This window comes from Mytilus edulis, chromosome 3, assembly GCF_963676685.1.
Source record: "Mytilus edulis chromosome 3, xbMytEdul2.2, whole genome shotgun sequence".
Taxonomy (NCBI): Eukaryota; Metazoa; Mollusca; class Bivalvia; order Mytilida; family Mytilidae; genus Mytilus; species Mytilus edulis.
Window position 1 is genome coordinate 100,207,393 of NC_092346.1, and position 22,473 is coordinate 100,229,865.

The window sequence follows — 22,473 nt, forward strand, 5'->3', positions numbered from 1 at the left end:
TAGACAAGCCTTATTTTGTATATATATATTCTAATAAAAATATATATTTAGAAGGAGTAGACAAGCCTTATTTTGTATATATATATTCTAATAAAAATATATATTTTGCAAAAAGGAGGGGTATTTATATGAATTAAGATGAAATTCAGAATGGAAATGGGGAATTTGTCAAAGAGACAACAACCCCACAAAAGAGCAGAAAACAGCTGAAGGCTACCAATATGTCTTTAATGCAGCAAGAAACTTCTGCAACCAGAGGTCTATTTAAGGGAGTTCGCTTCTCAGTTTCAAAATAATTAATTTTACAAAACACTAGTTTATATTGATAGGAGATTAATAAAGGAATCAAAATAGGTAAAAAAATATATAGGTCAATATGCTTGTTTTCAAGATATTAGCCATTGAAATTTTGGCCAGAAAATATACTCTCTTGAATTTTAATAGCTTTATAATTGACAAGTTTAAGTTTTCAAAAACTATTAAACAATATTTAAAATTTTATAAGACTTTTACAGATGGCTTATCATTATACATGTAAAAGATTTATATGGGTCAGTGGGCATTTTTTTTAGGCATTCAAATGGATAAAACCAGAGGAATCCGAAAATCTGACAAAAATCCCAAAACATGACGAGTGAACTTCCTTTAGGTCTATCTGCCAATTGTATAATGTATATTACGATGTGAAGAAAGTCCCTGACCTGGAGCAAATGTTTATGATTCAATGATCAATTTTATGTTTTTTTTCATTTTGTCTGTGTGTATATGAGTAATAAGTACACTACTACTACTTGGCCTATTGGTATAAAAGGTTCATACTTAAATCAACCAAACATTGACCTTTTTTTTATGGTTCAATGACTGAAATGAGCATGTTGAGATAATTGAAAGATCCTTTTAAATTGGTCTATATAATAATTGTGAACTCTGCTGTTAAGTCTCTTGGTCTTTTGTGGAGAGTTGTCTCATTGGTAATTATATCACATCTTCTGTTTTATATTAAATATAAAGCTTTATTACAACTATAACATAAACTCAACATGATCCAAGAAAATAAAGTCAAGATCATATAAACCAAACAAGAAATACATGTACACCTTACAATCATTCATTACACTAAATATAGATGAACTGTTGCTTATTGTTTCTAAGAAACAGACTGTATAACCAAAGAAACTAAAAATTGACCAATGAACCATGATAATGAGGTCAAGATGAACCATGCCAGGCAGACATGTACAGCTAACAAGCCTTCCATACAACAAATATAGCTGACCTATTGTTCATAGTTTAAGAAAAACAACAAAACACATAAAAACTGAACACTGAGCAATGAACCATGAAAATTAGGTCAAGGTCAAATAAAAACTGTGAGACTGACATGTTCATTGTAAAATATTTTCATACACCAAATATATTTGACCTTTTGCATAAAGTATTAGAAAAAAAACTCAAAAACTTATTTTTGACCACTGAACCATGAAAATGAGATCAGGGTCAGATGGCACCTGCCAGCTAGACATGTACACCTTACAAGCATGTCGTATATAGTAGACCTATTGCATACAGTATAAGAAAAACAGACAAAAAAACAAAAACTTAACTAAACCATTGAACCATAAAAATGAGGTCAAGATCAGATGACACCTGCCAGTTGGACATGTACACCTTACATTAATGTCATACACCAAATATAATAGGCCTATTGCTTATAGTATCTGCAATATGGACTTGACCAACAAAACTTAACTTGTTCACTAATCCATGAAATGAGGCCAAGGTCAATTGAAAATTGTCGGAGGGCATGAGGATATTGCAAGGTACTCGCATACCAACTAGTTATTTTATTACCCATAATAAGAGAGAAATTTAAATTACAAAATATCAACTTTTTTTTCAAGTAAGTCACTGAACCATAAAAATGAGGTCAAGGACAATGGACATGTGACACTTGAAAACTTTGTAAAATAAGGCATCTATATATAAAGTATGAAGCATCCGGGTCTTCCACCTTCTAAAATATAAATCTTTTAAGAAGTTGGCCAACGCTATGTGAAGTCGCAGGCTTGACAAAAACAACAGATAAATGGACCAACAAGGTGACTACAATATAGCCTCATCTCCTCAAGTCTCCAAATATACTTCATGTCTGATGTAATGCAGTCAAAAACAAACTCCTAATTGGGGATGGATTAAATGTGTGACAAAAAGCAGTTAGCTGTGTAATTTGTTTTGAGAGATGATCACCTAAATCTTATATCTGGTACTTGGTTATGCATTATTTTGTATATCCAATTGAGGTAGACATTTAAAAGAGGGATTCATTTTGTTGATATCTTTTATTTTTAGAAAAAAAGTAACAGCAGATTGAAACAAGTGAAAATTTTAGTACATGTATATATGAAAATAATTTATAATATTGCACTTAAAAATTGGTAAAAAAATCTTTCTGTTGACATATAACTGTAGAACTGATTATTGCACTTTGAAGTTACATGAAAATCTTGTATAAAGACTTATAAATAAAGCACTCAACATTTAAATACATGTAAATACATTTACACTTGGCCTATCTACTGCAATGCCAATTAATATTCAGAATATCAATATAAACTTCTATCATTTTAGATAAACATGCTTTTACAATGATTTAGGCCAGTGACACACAAAGTAAGAACATTGAAGAAAAGAATTATCACATAAACCTTACAAAAATATATCAATTGTCTTTATTTTATAATAATACAATTTTTTGGCACACTAACACCACCTTTGGTAACTCGTCTGTAATGTAATAATTGGCCATAATATATTTAGAATATATAATATTTTTATGAAAGACTATCTATAACATTCAAAAACAAAATGATTTAATGAATGGCTATTATCTATTTTGAATTTATTGAACCATAAAACTAATTTTTGACTCTTCACTGAATTATCCGCGAAGCGGATTATGTAAAATGTGAAGAGTCAAAAATTAGTTTTATGGTTCAATAAAATCAAAATAAACTATTGCCATTCATTATAAATAAATTTCTATCAAAAATAAGGCTCAAAGAACTTTTTATATTATTTAAATTAACAATAACAACGTACACACATGTTGGCGTATGAATACACAACGTCAGAGTGGGCGTGTCACCATCAAAATTGACAACATTGAAAATAAAACTAATAATTTTAACCAATCAGAAGACAGTAAAAACACTAAATTTATTTATTATCTCATAATTTAGAACCTTTCTCCATCATTAAGTACTACCATTACAATACATGTACATTCATGCCTCAAAACATATCAATAAATACTATAAATTAATTTATGCTATCACAGTTCATAGATTTAAAGCTAATAGCCTTTTCTCAAATACAATATTTTACACAAACAAAAGTAAAAACAAATTCATTACAAGTTACTTTTAAATACAGTAAAATAATTACTCCTATTTAATCATGAGTAAGTACATATTTGGCTGTGCTGCAGTTGAATGAGAATCTACAATGTCATTTATAAATATGGCTTGAGATGATTGTGAAATAAAAAATTACAGTTATATATACATATATTGACATTTTACAAAGCAAACTTACTTTTACCATACACATATATGAGCTTGTTCACTATGGGTTTTCACTTGCACCATTTAGAGTTGTGCAGTTAGCATTTCACAGACAGCCAATTTTTAGTAAAAAGAGTTCCGAATTAATTTGGATTTTTTTCCCCCCTGATATTGTCCTGATTTGATACGTTTTTATAACATGAGATGTTAAAAATACATTCCTGTTGATGTTCTATTTAAATAGAATAACTACTTCTTGACTCTCAAACAAATGAGACATTTATTTGTATTCCTCACACTAAGTTAATGCATGACTGAATATCACAATTTGCACAAAACACTGAAGGGTATGCTTCAAAAAAGAAAAAAAAATGTTCCTATATTAACCCTTGCAAAATTTTCAACACAACATTAGAAGAGGTGAAAATCAATGGTCCTTTTAAAACAGCTTTGCTTTAATAGATTCATGCATGGTCATGACACATTATGATAATTCTAAATACAATATCACATTTACAAACTACTTTTGAAGAGTATTATCAATGTAAAAATAGCTTCTTGACATGGATTTGTGCAAGCTTGGAATGATTACCTGAGTGACTACAATTTAAGTACATTATTTTGATTTGCTTGTATACACTTTTTTTTTTAACTTTTATCCGACATTTCAAACTTACTCAAAAACAAATTGATAATTGAATAGTAAGTGTTGTTATTCAAAGTCATCTTCCTATGCATTTTTGTTCTGTCAATTTTGTCCTCTTGTATATTTTTTTTTCTCTTTTTTCTCTGTTTTGTGCTACAACAACATCACAGAAATCAGCAGTTTGGAACATTTCTGTCTTATTTCAAATTTCTCCATCTTGATTAAAAGCAGTTGGTATCTAGAGTTATCTTTTCTTGTTTAGAACCAATAGTTGATAGGGCCAATAATACTGGTCTGGAACAGAATCAGTAGTACCAAACAGGACAGAACAATGATGGTTATCAAGTAGGCTGGCATAATTGGAATGTGGAATAACTTGGCCTAGAATTAATAAATTATTTCATGTAATTTTAGACATATAAAAGCTACTATTTTGTTTATCTAACAACAAAAGTACCTTGAATCCTCTCCTGTTAAACATATGTAACAATAAAACCATTAGTTAGAATGGCACAGAATTTGTGGAATTGTGACAATGTTTAATCTATATCCGCTTTAAGAAAAGTATAAAAAAAAATGGTAAAGTAATTTTAGGATGGATAGATGAACTTTTGTTTAATATCCAGTGGCTAATATTACATGCAAATCATGAATAGATCATGTTAATGAGAATTAAATGTGAACCCCATGCTGTATACTAGACTAACACGCTAAGATGGATTATTATATTTATACAAGGCTGTATCATAACTAGTTAACCAGTCTTTGATCAGACTCCTAAATGCTGCTTGCATAGAGTAAATGTACCAAATATAAATGTTTTATTCTTCGGCCAGACATGAAATAAACCCACACTAGAGACAAGTATGCTACCACGAGGCATATGAGGTGGTGTCATTAAATTGTAATAATTCTATTCTACCTTGTTTTTGTTCAATTAATTTAGAAAACAAGAGTGTGCACACTGAAATGTCATTGATCATTGATATTATGTTGATAGTCCTAAATATAAAGCTTTATTACAACTGTCACATAAACTTAACATTAAACAAGAAAACTAAACATTGACAAATGAACCATGAATATGAGGTCAAAGTCAGATGAACCATGCCAGGCAGATATGTACAGCTAACAGTTATTCCATACAACAAAATATAGTTGACCTATTGCTTATAGTTTAAGAAAAACAGACCAAAACACCAAAACAAAACACTGAGCAATGAACTGTGAAAATGAGGTCAAGGTCAAATAAAACCTGGGCAACTGATATAGAGATCATAAAATATTTCCATACACCAAATATAGTTGACCTATTGCATACAGTATAAGAAAAACAGACCAAAACACAAAACTTAACTATAACCACTGATCCATGAAAATGAGGTCAAGGTCAGATGACACCTACCAGTTGGACATTTACACCTTACAGTCCTTCCATACGCTGAATATACTAGACCTATTGCCTATAGTATCTGAGATATGGACTTGACCACCAAAACTTAACCTTGTTCACTGATCCATAAAATGAGGTCGAGGTCAAGTGAAAACTGTCTGAGGGGCATGAGGACCTTGGGTACGCACATACCAAATATAGGTATCATATTACTTACAATAAGAGAGAATTTAACATTACTAAACAAGAATGTGTCCCCTCTGCCCCATCAGCACTATCATTTTCTATGTTCAGTGGACTGTGAAAATGGGGAAAAATCTCTAATTTGGCATTAAAATTAGAAAGATCATATCATAGGGAACATGTATACTAAGTTTCAAGTAGTTGAACTTGAAATTCATCAAAAAATACCTTGACAAAAAACTTAAACCTGAAGTGGGACAGAAGGACGAACAGACAAACGAATGAACAAACGCAGACCAGAAAACATAATGCCCATAAATGGAGCATTAAAATTAGAAAGATCATATCATAGGGAACATGTTTACTAAGTTTCAAGTTGATTGGACTTCAACTTCATCAAACTACCTCGATCACAAACTTTAACCTGAAGCAGACGAACAGACAAAGGAACGAACGGACGAACGAACGACTGAATGGACAGACACATAGACCAGAAAACATAATGCCCATAAATGGGACATAAAAACTTAACTTTTTTTTCAAGTAGTCACTGAGCCATGAAAATGAGGTCAAGGACATTGGACATGTGACTGACAGAAACTTCGTAACATGAGGCATCTATATACAAAGTATGAAGCATCCAGGTCTTCCACCTTCTAAAATATAAAGCTTTTAAAAAGTTGGTTAACGCCGCCACCGCTGCACTATCCCTATGTCAAGCTTTCTGCGACTTAAGTTGCAGGCTCGATAAAAAACACTTAACAGTCATTTTTTTAATCCTTCAAATTATATATTATTATCTTACCCTTAATTTAGTATTTGATACAAAGTTCATGAACGAATCAAGATCTAGCTGAGAACTTCCTTTGTAACCAAAAACTCTCATTTCTAATGCAATCTTTATAATCCTACTGCATACAGAATTGACTCTGGCTGCCTGAAATAAAACATATCTAATGTAATCTTTATAATTTATAAATGCACTTAGAATTTACTCTGGATGTCGCAAAAAAAGCTTTGGAATATTCCAAAGGAGGTATGACAGGCTAATTACAATTATGATTCCATGAATTGGAAAATAACCTAGAGGCTCTCAAGAGCCTGTATCGCTCACCTGACTCTATTTGGGTTTTTGAAATCATATAAAAAAAGATCAAATTTGGCTAAAGTAACAACACTTGGCCAGCTACTCATAAAGGAAAGGAACATTCATGCTATGTTTGGTTTCATTCAATTCAGTAGTTCTCAAAAAAAAGACTTTTGTATGCATTTCCCATCGAGTGCTATGTTAAACAAAGTCCCCCGCTGGCGGCCATCTTGGATGATGAATCAGCTACAAAGTAACAACACTTGGTTAGCACCTCATAAGGAACATTCATGCTAAGTTTGGCTGTATTCCATTCAGTGGTTCTCTAAAAGAAGTCATTTGTATGCATTTCCCATAGGGTCCTATGTTAAACTAATCCCTTGCTGGCGGCCATCTTGGATGATGGATCGGCTACAAAGTAACAACACTTGGTCAGATCCTCATAAGGAACATTCATGCTATGTTTGGCTGTATTCCATTCAGTGGTTCTCTAAAAGAAGTCATTTGTATGCATTTCCCGTAGGGTTCTATGTTAAACTAAGTCCCCCGTTGGCGGCCATCTTGGATGATGGATCGGCTACAAAGTAACAACACTTGGTCAGCACTTCTGAAGGAACATTCATGCTATGTTTGGTTTCATTCCATTCAGATGTTCTCTAAAAGAAGTCATTTATATGCATTGCCCATATAGGGTCCTATGTTAAACTAAGTCCCCCGCTGGCGGCCATCTTGGATGATGGATCGGCTACAAAGTAACAACACTTGGTCAGCACCTCATAAGGAACATTCATGCTATGTTGGGTTTCATTCCATTCAGTGGTTCTCTAAAAGAAGTCATTTGTATGCATTTCCCATAGGGTCCTATGTCAAACTAAGTCCCCCGCTGGCGGCCATCTTGGATGATGGATCGGCTACAAAGTAGCAACACTTGTTCAGAACCTCATAAGGAACATTCATGTCATGTTTGATTTAATTCCATTGAATGGTTCTCTAAAAGAAGTCATTTGTATGCATTTCCCATAGGGTCCTATGTTAAACTAAACCCCCTGCTGGCGGCCATCTTGGATGATGGATCGGCTACAAAGTAACAACACTTGGTCAGCGCCTCATAAGGAACATTCATGTCATGTTTGGTTTCATTCCATTCAGTGGTTCTCTAGAAGAAGTTCAAAATGTGAAATGTTAAAGACGACGACGACGGACGCCAAGTGATGAGAAAAGCTCACTTGGCCCTTTGGGCCAGGTGAGCTAAAAAGTATAATAAATCTACCAGATAACATCCTTCATATGTTCATAAGTCAATAGACTGATGGATACAAGAGTTTATAGCTATGAATTTTGTCTCAGATATTTTGATAAAGGGTTCAAATTTGTAAAAACTGCAAAAATAGCCTCGTTTTGAGGTCTTGGCATTAATATTTAGATATGAGCAACAAGATAAAATTGAAAATGAAAATGGGGAATGTGTCAAAGAGACAACAACCCCACCATAGAGCAGACAACAGCAGAAGGCCACCAATGGGTCTTCAATCCAGCGAGAAAATCACGCACCCAGAGGCCTCCTTCAGCTGGCCCCTAAACAAATATGTATACTAGTTCAGTGATAATGGACGTCATACTAAACTCCAAATTATACAGAAGAAAATCATACAAGACTAACAAAGGCCAGAGGCTCCTGACTTGGGACAGGTACAAAATGTGACAGGGTTAAACATGTTTTTGAGATCTCATCCCTCCCCTGTACCTCTAGATATTTTGCTACAATATATATTGCACATAATTGTATTTGTGTAAAATATCTTTCTGTTGAGTTATTGCTCAAATCAATTTTCTTTTATAGCTGACTTTGCTCATTGTTGAAGACAGTACAATGACCTATAGTTGAAGGGTGTACAGTGACCTATAGTTGTTAATTTCTGTGTCATTTGGTCTCTTGTGGTGAGTTGTCTCATTGATAATCTTACCACATCTTTTTAGTATTTGTGTCCAGATTATATTGCCTGGTTCATTTTTAAGTCAATTAAATTTTTGAAAGAATGGCATAATTTAACTTTTTTGAAACTTCAGGGGCAATATTAAGGTTTTCATCATACCCCAATTGTATTCTGATAAGTTACATTCTCTCATTATAAATATTTTATTCAATTGTATTCATTTATAAGTATAGCTTATCGGGTTTTCTACACATTGATATCGTAAAATATCAGCCGCGAGCCACAATGTGAACTTTTTTTTGGCAAGTGAGCGTAGCGAACGAGCTACAAAGTTTCACATTGTGTCGAGCGGCTGATATTTTACGATATCTATACGAAGAAAACCTGATTATCTTTTTATCGTAGCTATTACTGGTCGTTTCTTTCTCCCTTAGGAAGTTTTACGCTTGACAAAAGCAAGCTTGATAACGTCTCCTCTCGCATTGTGACGTCGCTGATAACTTCTCCTCTCACATTGTGACGTCGCTGATAATGCCTGGTCTCGTTTTGAAGTCTTGATACGAGAATTACGGAGCAACAGAGCAGGGTGATATAGGCAGAGGGAAGGACGATAAGTACAATTATCTATTGACTTACCTGAAACAAAGGAAAACACAACATGATGAAAAATACCATTGGAAAAAACGTCCTATACAGCCAGATCTTTGGTAGGTCATTCTTATTCAGGACAAGTATACTTATACCTGCAAATATACAGTAGAAAATATTAATCAAATTAATAAAAGTGAGTTAAACATTATACAAGGTATTTGTATTCTTTATATTTCAATCTTAAATGCATGCAATCTATATGCATCAGAATTAAAACAAAGTAACCAACAAAACATACTTTGTTCTGCTATTTTTTCATGTTTCAGAAAATAAACACATGACAATTGATAATTTTTATCCTTACATATATGTCATACAGTATTATCTATCGTGTACAGCTTGTTTATCGTGTACAGCCAGTTTAACAGATATGTATCAGACAAATATACATATAATGCATCCAATCTTCATACCAAATATTGTTGACATACCATGGATAAGAAAATGCAAAAGACATCATCTTGAAAACAAAACCAGACCACTTGAGCGTGAAAATTAAATAAATGTTTTAAATACTTGATATAAATTTAAAGTCCATGTGACATAAGGCTATCATCATTTTTATCAAATATCATATGTGCTGCTATTTTTGAGGAAAAATTCTCTTCCAAGTTATTTTAGGACTCAAACTTTAACATGCCAAGCTCATGTTCAATATTGAGTTCTTACCTATAATAGTTAGTTCACAAAATATAACACAAATCAATGATGTCATTCTGGCCATTGGACCATTCAATACACTCAGGTTCTGTCTTACTGATAACACATCCTGAAAACATATTTGGGGTTTTAAGATATTTTAAGACAGAATTTGCAAATATTATACCATAATACACTTTGTTAAGTGAGTAACTTCCATGTAAAATATCATAAATGATTTCTTTTATAGTCATTAACTTCAAATTCACACAGAGAAAATATAAATATTTCTACAATTTAAACTAACATAAAGTAATCAGTCTCTCTCATAAAATTCGTCAAAACAATCTTAACCTGTATTTCATGTTTTTAATGATATTCCAAAACTTGAAATCATTTGATGAAGAAAACGGTCTCTTCCAGGGCACCAAAATTTCAATTATTTTGATTTTTTCACCTACATATGTTTAAGAAACAGGCAAAAATTTCCATTTTGTGTTCATTTTGTAGATGTATACTTATTCACATAGTCATTGTAGTTCCAAAAATTTAAATTGAATCATTATAGCTAGATCGTGTCGCTCACCTTGGTCTTTGTGCATAATAAACAATGGACACAGATAAATTCATGACAAAATTGAGTTTTGGAGATAGTGATGTGTTTGTAGATCTTACTTTACTGAACATTCTTGTTGCTACAATTATCTCTATCTATAATGAGCTTGGCCCAGACATATATAGCTATGACCCTACAATCAATAGCTGATGTGACCTTTATCTATATATATATATATAGCTATGACCCTACAATCAATAGCTGATGTGACCTTTATCTATATATTTATATAGATTAGACCGTTGGTTTTCCCGTTTGAATGGTTTTACACTAGTAATTTTGGGGCCCTTTATAGCTTGTTGTTCGGTGTGAGCTAAGGCTCCGTGTTGAAGGCCGTACTTTAACCTATAATGGTTTACTTTTTAAATTGTTATTTGTATGGAGAGTTGTCTCATTGGCACTCACACCACATCTTCCTATATCTATAGCTATGACCCTACAATCATCTATAATTGTTTTACCTTCATGGCAATCCTAAGATCTGAAGATTTTTCTTGCAACCTAAGTGCCAGTCCACGTATATAGAATAACATCATTTCACATTGAGTGACATAATTAGCTACCACAGCCAATGACACAGAATTCAGCACCATTATTCCTAACAGTTCTATACAGAATAACACCCAATGGATTGTTTTACTGTGAAAATAAGACTATCATTAATAAAGCTATAAAAACACATATGTGTAGGTAAATATAATAATTATTATTCTAATAACACTGTTTTAAGTGTTGAATGAAGTGTGATGGTGAACTATGTTTACACTGAACACCACAAGTCAAGTGTATAGCATTAAAATACACACAAACACTAAAAAAATGGCAACTGATCCAGAAATATATTCCTAAATGTCATGCTATGCATACAATATGAAATCATAGCACAAAATTTATGATAAACCAAAAAATATAGCAAATTTTTGTTTCCCAATAAAAACTAGAGATCATTGAGATGGGAAAAAATTTGTATGGATAAGCTGATATGAAGCACTTTCAAATTTATAACATAGTCTCGATAGTGCTGAGAGTGATTTATTCTATATTTTTTAGTTAAAGTGTTGCATTTGGCAAAGTTTTTGACCTTGACCTTTGATCAAGGAAGTTGTACATACATTATGACACATCGTCTGGTGTCGTTTAACATACATGTCAAGTATAAACGTTAAAATCATAACAGTTCTCAAGATATATAGAGCGTACACAATCTTTACCATAGGACATAGGGTTGTCATCTGAAACCTAAGTTTATGACCATGAACTTTGACCTACAAAGTTGTTCAAATTTTATTAATGCTGGTTCATATACATGGCGAGTATAAAGTATGAAATTATTATGGTTCCCTAGATATTATGGATATAGAGCGGATACAATTGATCACATTTGTTCAGGATAGACGGACGGACAGACAAACTGATCACTGTAGGGTAACCTGCAACCAAGCATGGCCCTATTAAATTTTCAACAAGAATCTACATATTTTTACCAGATATAAATACAAATTAATTTATAATAAAAAAAATATAACATTCTTTACCAATAATTAATAGCTAGTTTTAATTGAATTCTTACCCCGTGGCTTGAAAAAAAATCAACTTGGGAAAATCAAATGCCCATTCATACATTCCTTGTAAAATAAGTGTGCTGAAAACCCATAATGCTCCTAAAACTTGGAATAACCTGAAATACAAAAAAAAAATGGAATATTCTTACACATTAAAAAAATTATCTTGCTGCTTACAAGCTTGTCATTCTGTAACTTAGAAATTTGATAGATTGGTGTTACATGTATTAGATCTTTTAATAATGCCACTTTCAGTCGTATTGTTGGTGTTTTTAGATCTTTTAATAATGCCACTTTCAGTCGTATTGTGTTTTTAGATCTTTTAATAATGCCACTTTCAGTCTTATTGTGTTTTTAGATCTTTTAATAATGCCACTTTCAGTCGTATTGTGTTTTTAGATCTTTTAATAATGCCACTTTCAGTCTTATTGTGTTTTTAGATCTTTTAATAATGCCACTTTCAGTCGTATTGTGTTTTTAGATCTTTTAATAATGCCACTTTCAGTCGTATTGTATTATTTTGTGAGGATCAGTTTGTAATGGTAGAAGCCTGAGTAGCTGGAGAGAAGCACAATCTTAGGTAAGAAAACTGACAAGGATCCTTTTCAATTAAGATTGAAGAACAATGCACCTGACAAGTGGTGGATTCGTACTCACTGTATCTTATTTTCTATATTCTATATAACGATTAGTTATACTATAAACATTTGACACTTTACATTAGACGTATAAAAACCAAAGAATCATATTATGTGTATATTTTTGCAATTAATGCCATTTCTACTGAAAAGAAATATTTATCTAATGTAAACTTGTAGCCTAGATATATTTGTTACAAGAATGCCATGTCTATTGAAAAGAAATATTTATCTAATGTAAACTTGTAGCCTAGATATATTTGTTACAAGAATGCCATGTCTATTGAAAAGAAATAAAAGTTTTCGGCTATCGACGGCAGAATGAAAAACTTAAAATTCTTTAAATCACAAGTATATAAAGGAACCAATCAGAATGCATTGTTATGTTATAAAATTCATAACAAGTTGTATCATTAGCTGTATGTAAAGAACCGAAATAATTCGAACAGTATAAAGTCTATTTCTTTTATCTCTAGTCGCCAATTATATATTTTTAATTAATTAAAAATAGCACGTCTATTGAAAAGAAATATTTATCTAATGTAAACTTGTAGCCTAGATATAGTTGTTACAAGAATGCCATGTCTATTGAAAAGAAATATTTATCTAATGTAAACTTGTAGCCTAGATATATTTGTTACAAGAATGCCATGTCTATTGAAAAGAAATAAAGTTTTCGGCTATCGACGGCAGAATGAAAAACTTAAAAATTCTTTAAATCACAAGTATATAAAGGAACCAATCAGAATGCATTGTTATGTTATAAAATTCATAACAAGTTGTATCATTAGCTGTATGTAAAGAACCGAAATAATTCGAACAGTATAAAGTCTATTTCTTTTATCTCTAGTCGCCAATTATATATTTTTAATTAATTAAAAATAGCACGTCTATTGAAAAGAAATGTTTATCTAATGTAAACTTGTAGCCTAGATATAGTTGTTACAAGAATGCCATGTCTATTGAAAAGAAATATTTATCTAATGCAAACTTGTAGCCTAGATATATTTGTTACAAGAATGCCATGTCTATTGAAAAGAAATAAAGTTTTCGGCTATCGACGGCAGAATGAAAAACTTAAAATTCTTTAAATCACAAGTATATAAAGGAACCAATCAGAATGCATTGTTATGTTATAAAATTCATAACAAGTTGTATCATTAGCTGTATGTAAAGAACCGAAATAATTCGAACAGTATAAAGTCTATTTCTTTTATCTCTAGTCGCCAATTATATATTTTTAATTAATTAAAAATAGCACGTCTATTGAAAAGAAATATTTATCTAATGTAAACTTGTAGCCTAGATATAGTTGTTACAAGAATGCCATGTCTATTGAAAAGAAATATTTATCTAATGTAAACTTGTAGCCTAGATATAGTTGTAACAAGAATGCCATGTCTATTGAAAAGAAATATTTATCTAATGTAAACTTGTAGCCTAGATATAGTTGTTACAAAAATGCCATGTCTATTGAAAAGAAATAAAGTTTTCGGCTATCGACGGCAGAATGAAAAACTTAAAATTCTTTAAATCACAAGTATATAAAGGAACCAATCAGAATGCATTGTTATGTTATAAAATTCATAACAAGTTGTATCATTAGCTGTATGTAAAGAACCCAAATAATTCGAACAGTATAAAGTCTATTTCTTTTATCTCTAGTCGCCAATTATATATTTTTAATTAATTAAAAATAGCACGTCTATTGAAAAGAAATATTTATCTAATGTAAACTTGTAGCCTAGATATAGTTGTTACAAGAATGCCATGTCTATTGAAAAGAAATATTTATCTAATGTAAACTTGTAGCCTAGATATAGTTGTAACAAGAATGCCATGTCTATTGAAAAGAAATATTTATCTAATGTAAACTTGTAGCCTAGATATAGTTGTTACAAAAAATGCCATGTCTATTGAAAAGAAATATTTATCTAATGTAAACTTGTAGCCTAGATATATTTGTTACAAGAATGCCATGTCTATTGAAAAGAAATATTTATCTAATGCAAACTTGTAGCCTAGATATATTTGTTACAAGAATGCCATGTCTATTGAAAAGAAATATTTATCTAATGCAAACTTGTAGCCTAGATATAGTTGTTACAAAAATGCCATGTCTATTGAAAAGAAATATTTATCTAATGTAAACTTGTAGCCTAGATATATTTGTTACAAGAATGCCATGTCTATTGAAAAGAAATATTTATCTAATGTAAACTTGTAGCCTAGATATAGTTGTTACAAAAATGCCATGTCTATTGAAAAGAAATATTTATCTAATGTAAACTTGTAGCCTAGATATAGTTGTTACAAAAATGCCATGTCTTTTGAAAAGAAATATTTATCTAATGTAAACTTGTAGCCTAGATATATTTGTTACAAGAATGCCATGTCTATTGAAAAGAAATATTTATCTAATGTAAACTTGTAGCCTAGATATAGTTGTTACAAGAATGCCATGTCTATTGAAAAGAAATATTTATCTAATGTAAACTTGTAGCCTAGATATATTTGTTACAAGAATGCCATGTCTATTGAAAATAAATATTTATCTAATGTAAACTTGTAGCCTAGATAAAGTTGTTACAAGAATGCCATGTCTATTGAAAAGAAATAAAGTTTTCGGCTATCGACGGCAGAATGAAAAACTTAAAATTCTTTAAATCACAAGTATATAAAGGAACCAATCAGAATGCATTGTTATGTTATAAAATTCATAACAAGTTGTATCATTAGCTGTATGTAAAGAACCGAAATAATTCGAACAGTATAAAGTCTATTTCTTTTATCTCTAGTCGCCAATTATATATTTTTAATTAATTAAAAATAGCACGTCTATTGAAAAGAAATATTTATCTAATGTAAACTTGTAGCCTAGATATATTTGTTACATCCACACCAAAGATCTTACCTAAGTTTTTGTAGCCTAGATATATTTGTTACATGCACACCAAAGATCTTACCTAAGTTTTTTTATCATTCTATGTTGAGATGATGCTCTGTTTGATAATGGTGTGGCTTGTAAAAATACCTGTAAAATAAAGATAATGGTGTGGCTTGTAAAAATACCTTTAAAATAGAGATAATGGTGTGGCTTGTAAAAATACCTGTAAAATAAAGATAATGGTGTGGCTTGTAAAAATACCTGTAAAATAGAGATAATGGTGTGGCTTGTAAAAATACCTGTAAAATAGAGATAATGGTGTGGCTTGTAAAAATACCTGTAAAATAGAGATAATGGTGTGGCTTGTAAAAATACCTGTAAAATAGAGATAATGGTGTGGCTTGTAAAAATACCTGAAAAATAGAGATAATGGTGTGGCTTGTAAAAATACCTGTAAAATAGAGATAATGGTGTGGCTTGTAAAAATACCTGTAAAATAGATGGAGTAGTATTAAAATCCAGTTACTGGTTAAGAATTTTCTATTCCACAAATTGTAAAAATATAGGACAATCAATGTTTTGCCTTTGGAAAGCAGGTTATAAACGTTTTTACAAAGATGCATCGTCAAAGAAAAAATACCATTAGTTTTGGGGTCTAAAAAAAACAATAGTGCCACCTGAATATTATGTTAGTTATGTTTATCAAATATAACAGAAGTGTGTTGACAATAAAAAGTGTGCAGTATATCAGTGACATAAAAATTCATGCATTATAAAAATTATAACATACAGGTAATAATACACCCAAATTAATTCAAGCACTTATACTTTCAAAACTTTGTTCTAATATTATTTTGCTGTACTCTTACAAAAAATAACCTGCTATGAAGGAATTCTGGTTTGCTCAATTTCCATCAGTTCAATGTTAACAGTATAAAATATGGTATTCACTACAAAATATTCTTTTTAATGTTATTGAATAAAATGTCTTGTACTGTACAAATCTTCTTTGATAGCCAACAAGGGTTATAATCCAGTTCACTTGTCTCCACCTTTGGATGATAAAGCCAGAATTTATGATCTACTAAATAGTAATTTCTATTGGTTGCAGCTATAATGGGCTGCATCCAATCAAAATGCACCTTGCATAGACCATGTGCGAGTTGAAAAACGTGAAAAATTATGGTGACTTGCAGAGTCTTTACCCCAAAACAAAGGACAATATTCAGCAACATATTAAAAGTGTTTAAAGGCAGAAATTTGAAATTTATCACAAATTTGTTTGTTATACTGGATGCAGCCATTTTTTTCAAAACCAAACTAAATAAACTACAAGTGCTTCATTGTTCACGAATGATGTATTATCAGTAGGGTGGCTTCTGATGACCATTGCAATATTGAATCTACAAATTTTGGATTAATCTGTCAAAAATGGAGGGAGGTGGACTGGATTAGCCAACTTGTTTGAGTTAATCTATATACCCATGTTTCAATCATTGTGAAGCAAATCAATTGAACTAAAACTGACCTTCTCCATAATGGCATATAACTGTTCATTTTCTTGTATTCTGTAATGTACAAAGCCCATAATAAAGGCAACAAAATGTAAAATATTTGGTATAACATATGTTGTGATGACATGTTCACAAGCCTCTGGCGGGAGGGATCGTTTGGAATGACTGAGATTCTGTAGTATAAGGTCTGCAGGACTGTATGTAGCTAATGGTTGATACTCATGTGTAGAATTTACAGATATAGTGGTTATCGCTGCTGTTGTTGTCTGTAATATCTGAAACAAAAGTTCATAATTACTGACGTTACATTTTTTTAAATTATTTTGACTGCATTGGATATTTAAATGATTTTCCTGAATTTATATCACTAATGCATTAATATAACAAACCTTAAGGTTATAATTATTTATTTTTTCACTTTCATCAACATGATTAATAAATGATATTTTTTTTTATTTTTCAGCAAAAAGAGTGATTCTTCATTTGTTTGTTGCTTTAAAACATCCAGCGGCAAGTAGTTTATGCATGTACTGTTTAGGAAAATCAGCAACTAAAATGTGTCCATAGAACACAGATGCCCCAATCGCACTATAACTTTCTATGTTCAGTGGACCATAAAAATAGTGGTCAAAACTCTAACTTGGCAATAATACTACAAAGGTATTTCATAATGAACATGTGTACTAAGTTTCAAGTTGATAGGGACTTCAACTTCATCAAAAACTATCTTGACCAAAACAAAAACTTTAACCTGCAGCAGGACAGACGGATGAACAGACGGTTTATTGAACAAACTAACAGATGGAAGAAGGGAAGCACAGACCAGAAAACATAATGGGGCATAAAAATGAAGCTATCAATATAACAGATAATTCTGTGATTCTATAATTGATCTTCATGAATACAATGATATAAGGGAAAGAATTGTGTACATCAGTAATTATCAAAGGGCCTTAGCCCTACTGCATTTGCAACAATTTTAGAAATCTAAATGTTCATTTCCTTCCTTTTTAAAGTACTTGGCCTTGTGGTCTTAAAAACATCTTAATCATAGTACTCAGACTGAGAAATCAACCAATTAAAGTCATGAAAGTACTGGAATTGGTGTTTCGAGCTCACATTTGGAACTGTATGAAGTGTGAACTAAAGTTTTACGACTTTGAGCCCAGGTGAATTCACATTAATTTTAGATGATCAACTGATAATCTTATGATCACCATACATGTAACATGTAATGACACACTTGAAGAGCTCATTAGTTTAAAACACATTAATGGGACAGGATGAATGTTTAGCACAATGAAACAAGTGAGTAATGGTGTTGAAAAATGTAAATAATTACATATTGAACAAATATACTTAAATAACAATAACAAAAAAATACAACAAAATGTGTTCTTTTTGAAGTATTCAATGAACATAAGCAGAAAAATTGTATGTCAGGTGAACATTCTGAAGCTGAAGGACGCCTCCGGGTGCGGGAATTTCTCGCTTCATTGAAGACCTGTTGGTGACCCTCTGCTGTTGTTTTTTATTTGGTCGGGTTGTTGTCTCTTTGACACATTCCCCATTTCCATTCTCAATTTTATGAGTTTGCATTAAGATCACTAAATAGTTTTCAATGACCTTTCAGTGCACAAAGAACTATTGTTTATTCCTTGCATTCTCTCAGTTGGTGTGTACTTCCTTAAAAGCTCATCATTGAAACCGGGCCTAATAATTTTGTAACCCAGACATGATTTCTTCTACATAACCTCATTGTAATTTACATCTTATCATATTTCATTTCGATCTATAAATGAATTCCATATATGTTGATCTTCTTTTCTTTATTGAAAAGTTACTAGTGACCTTTCAGATGATCATCTATGTTATTGTAATGATGCATGCTTTTGATTTTACACTGACTCTAAGACTTCTTACAATTGTGTACTTATATTCCAATGCCTGAGTAACACTTACACTTTTGGTATCTTTCTTTACATTAAGTTTCCACTGACAGGCAACAATCTCATAGATATAAACATACCACAACAATAGTACAATAAATACGGGATAAATAGTGTTCAACAGCGAGTATACTTTGCTGCCAGAGTTTATAGACTCACGACCAAAACCCCGCCATCCTATCTGAAACAATACATACTGTGCATAAGACATGTTTCTAACATTAGTGAAATCGATTGAATTTCAAATATAACAAAGCCTGACAAAATTTATAGATTTGAAAAATTCGAAACTTATGAAAATAATTTTTTTTCCCCTCAATTTACAAAACATGAAAAATCATCTACTTAAACCATGTAAAATTTTATTTATACTAATCATTAACAATTTGTTACATGATGCTTTTGAGTAAAGTTGTATGTTAATGGAAACTGAAATACATGTACGGTTGTAATGAAGACTTGAATACATGTGCTATTGGCAATGGAGACTTGAATACATGTACCATTGGAAATGGAGACTTGAATACATGCACCATTGGCAATAGGAACTTGAATATATATGTCATGTATGTGCCATATATTTTGAAAAAAAGATGAGAAACTATAAAAAAATACTTTATTCACTGAATGACTGTTGACTCAAGACAAGACTTAATGGACAAGTAAAATCTTGAGTATCATATTGTTTCTCTGCCACAAGCTACATATTTCTTATAATCTTTACACCTACTCACTAACAGAAGAAGTCTCCAATAAGGTCTCAGTATTTGTTGTTTACAGCGTCGTAGTGTTGTAGTAGTCAGATTTAAACTGTCTTCTCCGTCCAAATCCGCAATCTGTCAAAACAATGAGGGAAATATAATTATAATACACATCTTTTGCCTCCTCAAAAATATATGAAGACAATATGTAATACTGTGACATAATTAATGTTAATTACTCTACCTTCCATATCTCCCAGTAAAGTTGTGAATCCAAGTGTTAATTTCAAAAGGGTGATTTATTCTATGAGTCAGAAATAATCAATAGCATGAAAATACAGAATTTTGTCAGTAAGTTCAATGATTATCAGGTTTTAGATGTTGAAATTGAACGGAAGTATGGGAAGCTACATATATTAGTTTAATGTATGCACCGCCACATTCTGTATGTATGTGCCTGACCGAAGTAATTCAGTGGTTGTCGTTTCTTGGTATATTACATATTTGTTTTTCATTCATTTTTTATACATAAACATGATAAATTAGGCTGTTATTTTTCTTGTTTGAATTTTTTTACATTTGTCATTTCAGGGCCTTTTATAGCTGACTATGCAGTATGGGTTTTGCTTATTGTTGAAGGCTGTACGGTGACCTATAGTTGTTAATTTCTGTGTCATTTGGTCTCTTGTGGAGAGCTGTTTCATTGGCAATCATACCACATATTCTTTTTTATAATTAATCATGATTTACCATACATGCCATACTAAACTTAATCATAATAATTACCATACATGCCATACTAAACTTAATCATAATTTACAATACATGCCATACTAAACTTAATCATAATTTACCATACATGCCATACTAAACTTAATCATAATTTACCATACATGCAATACTGTACTTCACCATGATTTACAATACAACAAATACTGGCCTTAATCATGATTTTACCATACATGCCATACTAGACTTAATCACGATTAACCATACACAGGATAAATAATTTATCATATATATATGGCTCATTACAAACTGGACACCCAAACAAACATTTAAGGTGGTACCCAACACCTTCACTATTTTTATTTTAATTATTTTAAATTAATTTGGCTGGTTTAATTTTCATAAAATTTTGACAAAGTATTTACTTTGACCCTTTGACAAAAATATGAAAATTTCAAAAAATTTGAACCAACCATTTTATCAGAAAAATTACACTGATTATATAGCAGTTCGACAAACACTAATTTTGATCAATGAGATGCTTACTATTCCCTTATCAACACAACGCAATTAAAACATTAAGCTGATTTTACAGAGTTATCTCCTTGTAGTGTTAGGTACCACCTTAATTCTATGATGAAATACATACATCTACTCTAATAGCACTGGTGTAGGAATCCCCAGACATGTCACTGGCATGTTGTAGTTCCTGGTGTTCACCTGAAGTACTCATATTAATAATCTTTTCCTTCGGTACATCTTTTGTTTCAATATCATTTGTTTCTAAATCATTATCATTAGACATCTGTTCCTCCTAGAAATGAGAAAAATATACTAAATAATTTTCTTACAATCAATTTTTTTTATCAAAGACAATTCATTGGGGTAGGATTTGGTAAGGAGGTACAAGAACTCCCCCTACTATCAAAATCTCTATCATAGAAAAGTTTGGGTTTTTCCTTCTGAAATTCCAGCCGCAGCCCCCATATCCTTCCCCCTAATTCCACTGAGATCAGTGATATTGTTGTCTTTTTTCAAAACTACCTGTACCGTTTTTTTATTGGGAAAAATGCATATTTTTTATTGAAATTGGGAAATTTGTATTTTTTATTCTTAACACATCTCCAATTTTTTGCTGACATCGCTGTCTTTTTTGCACTGTTTTTCATGTATATTTTGGTTGTCAGACATTTTCAACCTGAAAAGAATTTTCGGGGGGGGGGGGGGGGGGGGGGGACTAAGTCAAAACAATGATGGTACTTAATGCATTGAAAACCACAAGTGTTACAAACACCATGATGATTCTGATCAGAAAACTGGATCTCAAAAGTGCTTTCTAATATCAAAATGATAATATGAATACCAAATTTACAAACATTACTACCAATGCCATCACTGTTTTGGGAGGAATTGTAGGCCATTTTTTTTAGTAATTGGGAATTTTCTCTAGGGGAAAAGGCTGAATTTCGGCTGTAATTTGAGGCAAACAATATCACCAGTTGTTGAGCTATGTGATAGGTACCACACAGTTTAGCATGCTCATATAAAGGAAGTTGTTGAGCTATGTGATAGGTACCACACAGTTTAGCATGCTCATATAAAGGAAGTTGTTGAGCTATGTGATAGGTACCACACAGTTTAGCATGCTCATATAAAGGAAGTTGTTGAGCTATGTGATAGGTACCACACAGTTTAGCATGCTCATATAAAGGAAGTTGTTGAGCTATGTGATAGGTACCACACAGTTTAGCATGCTCATATAAAGGAAGTTGTTGAGCTAT

The 22,473-nt window shown here is 31.6% G+C and overlaps 1 protein-coding gene across 3 annotated transcripts in view; it reads right to left on the bottom strand.

Annotated features, from left to right (window-relative positions):
• Positions 1-2,320: 2,320 nt before the first annotated feature.
• Positions 2,321-22,473, bottom strand: part of LOC139517982 (uncharacterized) — a 35,203-nt gene continuing 15,050 nt past the window's right edge. For all 3 annotated transcript variants that reach the window (XM_071309561.1, XM_071309563.1, XM_071309564.1), the window contains exons 2-12: positions 21,342-21,506; positions 19,997-20,098; positions 19,276-19,443; positions 17,328-17,588; positions 15,879-15,946; positions 12,283-12,390; positions 11,174-11,351; positions 10,127-10,226; positions 9,443-9,549; positions 6,591-6,722; positions 2,321-4,590 (exon numbers count right to left, since the gene is read on the bottom strand). In XM_071309561.1, coding sequence (XP_071165662.1) covers positions 4,468-4,590; positions 6,591-6,722; positions 9,443-9,549; positions 10,127-10,226; positions 11,174-11,351; positions 12,283-12,390; positions 15,879-15,946; positions 17,328-17,588; positions 19,276-19,443; positions 19,997-20,098; positions 21,342-21,506 — 1,512 coding nt within the window. In that variant the 3' untranslated portion in view covers positions 2,321-4,467. The remainder of the gene's footprint in view (positions 4,591-6,590; positions 6,723-9,442; positions 9,550-10,126; positions 10,227-11,173; positions 11,352-12,282; positions 12,391-15,878; positions 15,947-17,327; positions 17,589-19,275; positions 19,444-19,996; positions 20,099-21,341; positions 21,507-22,473) is intronic.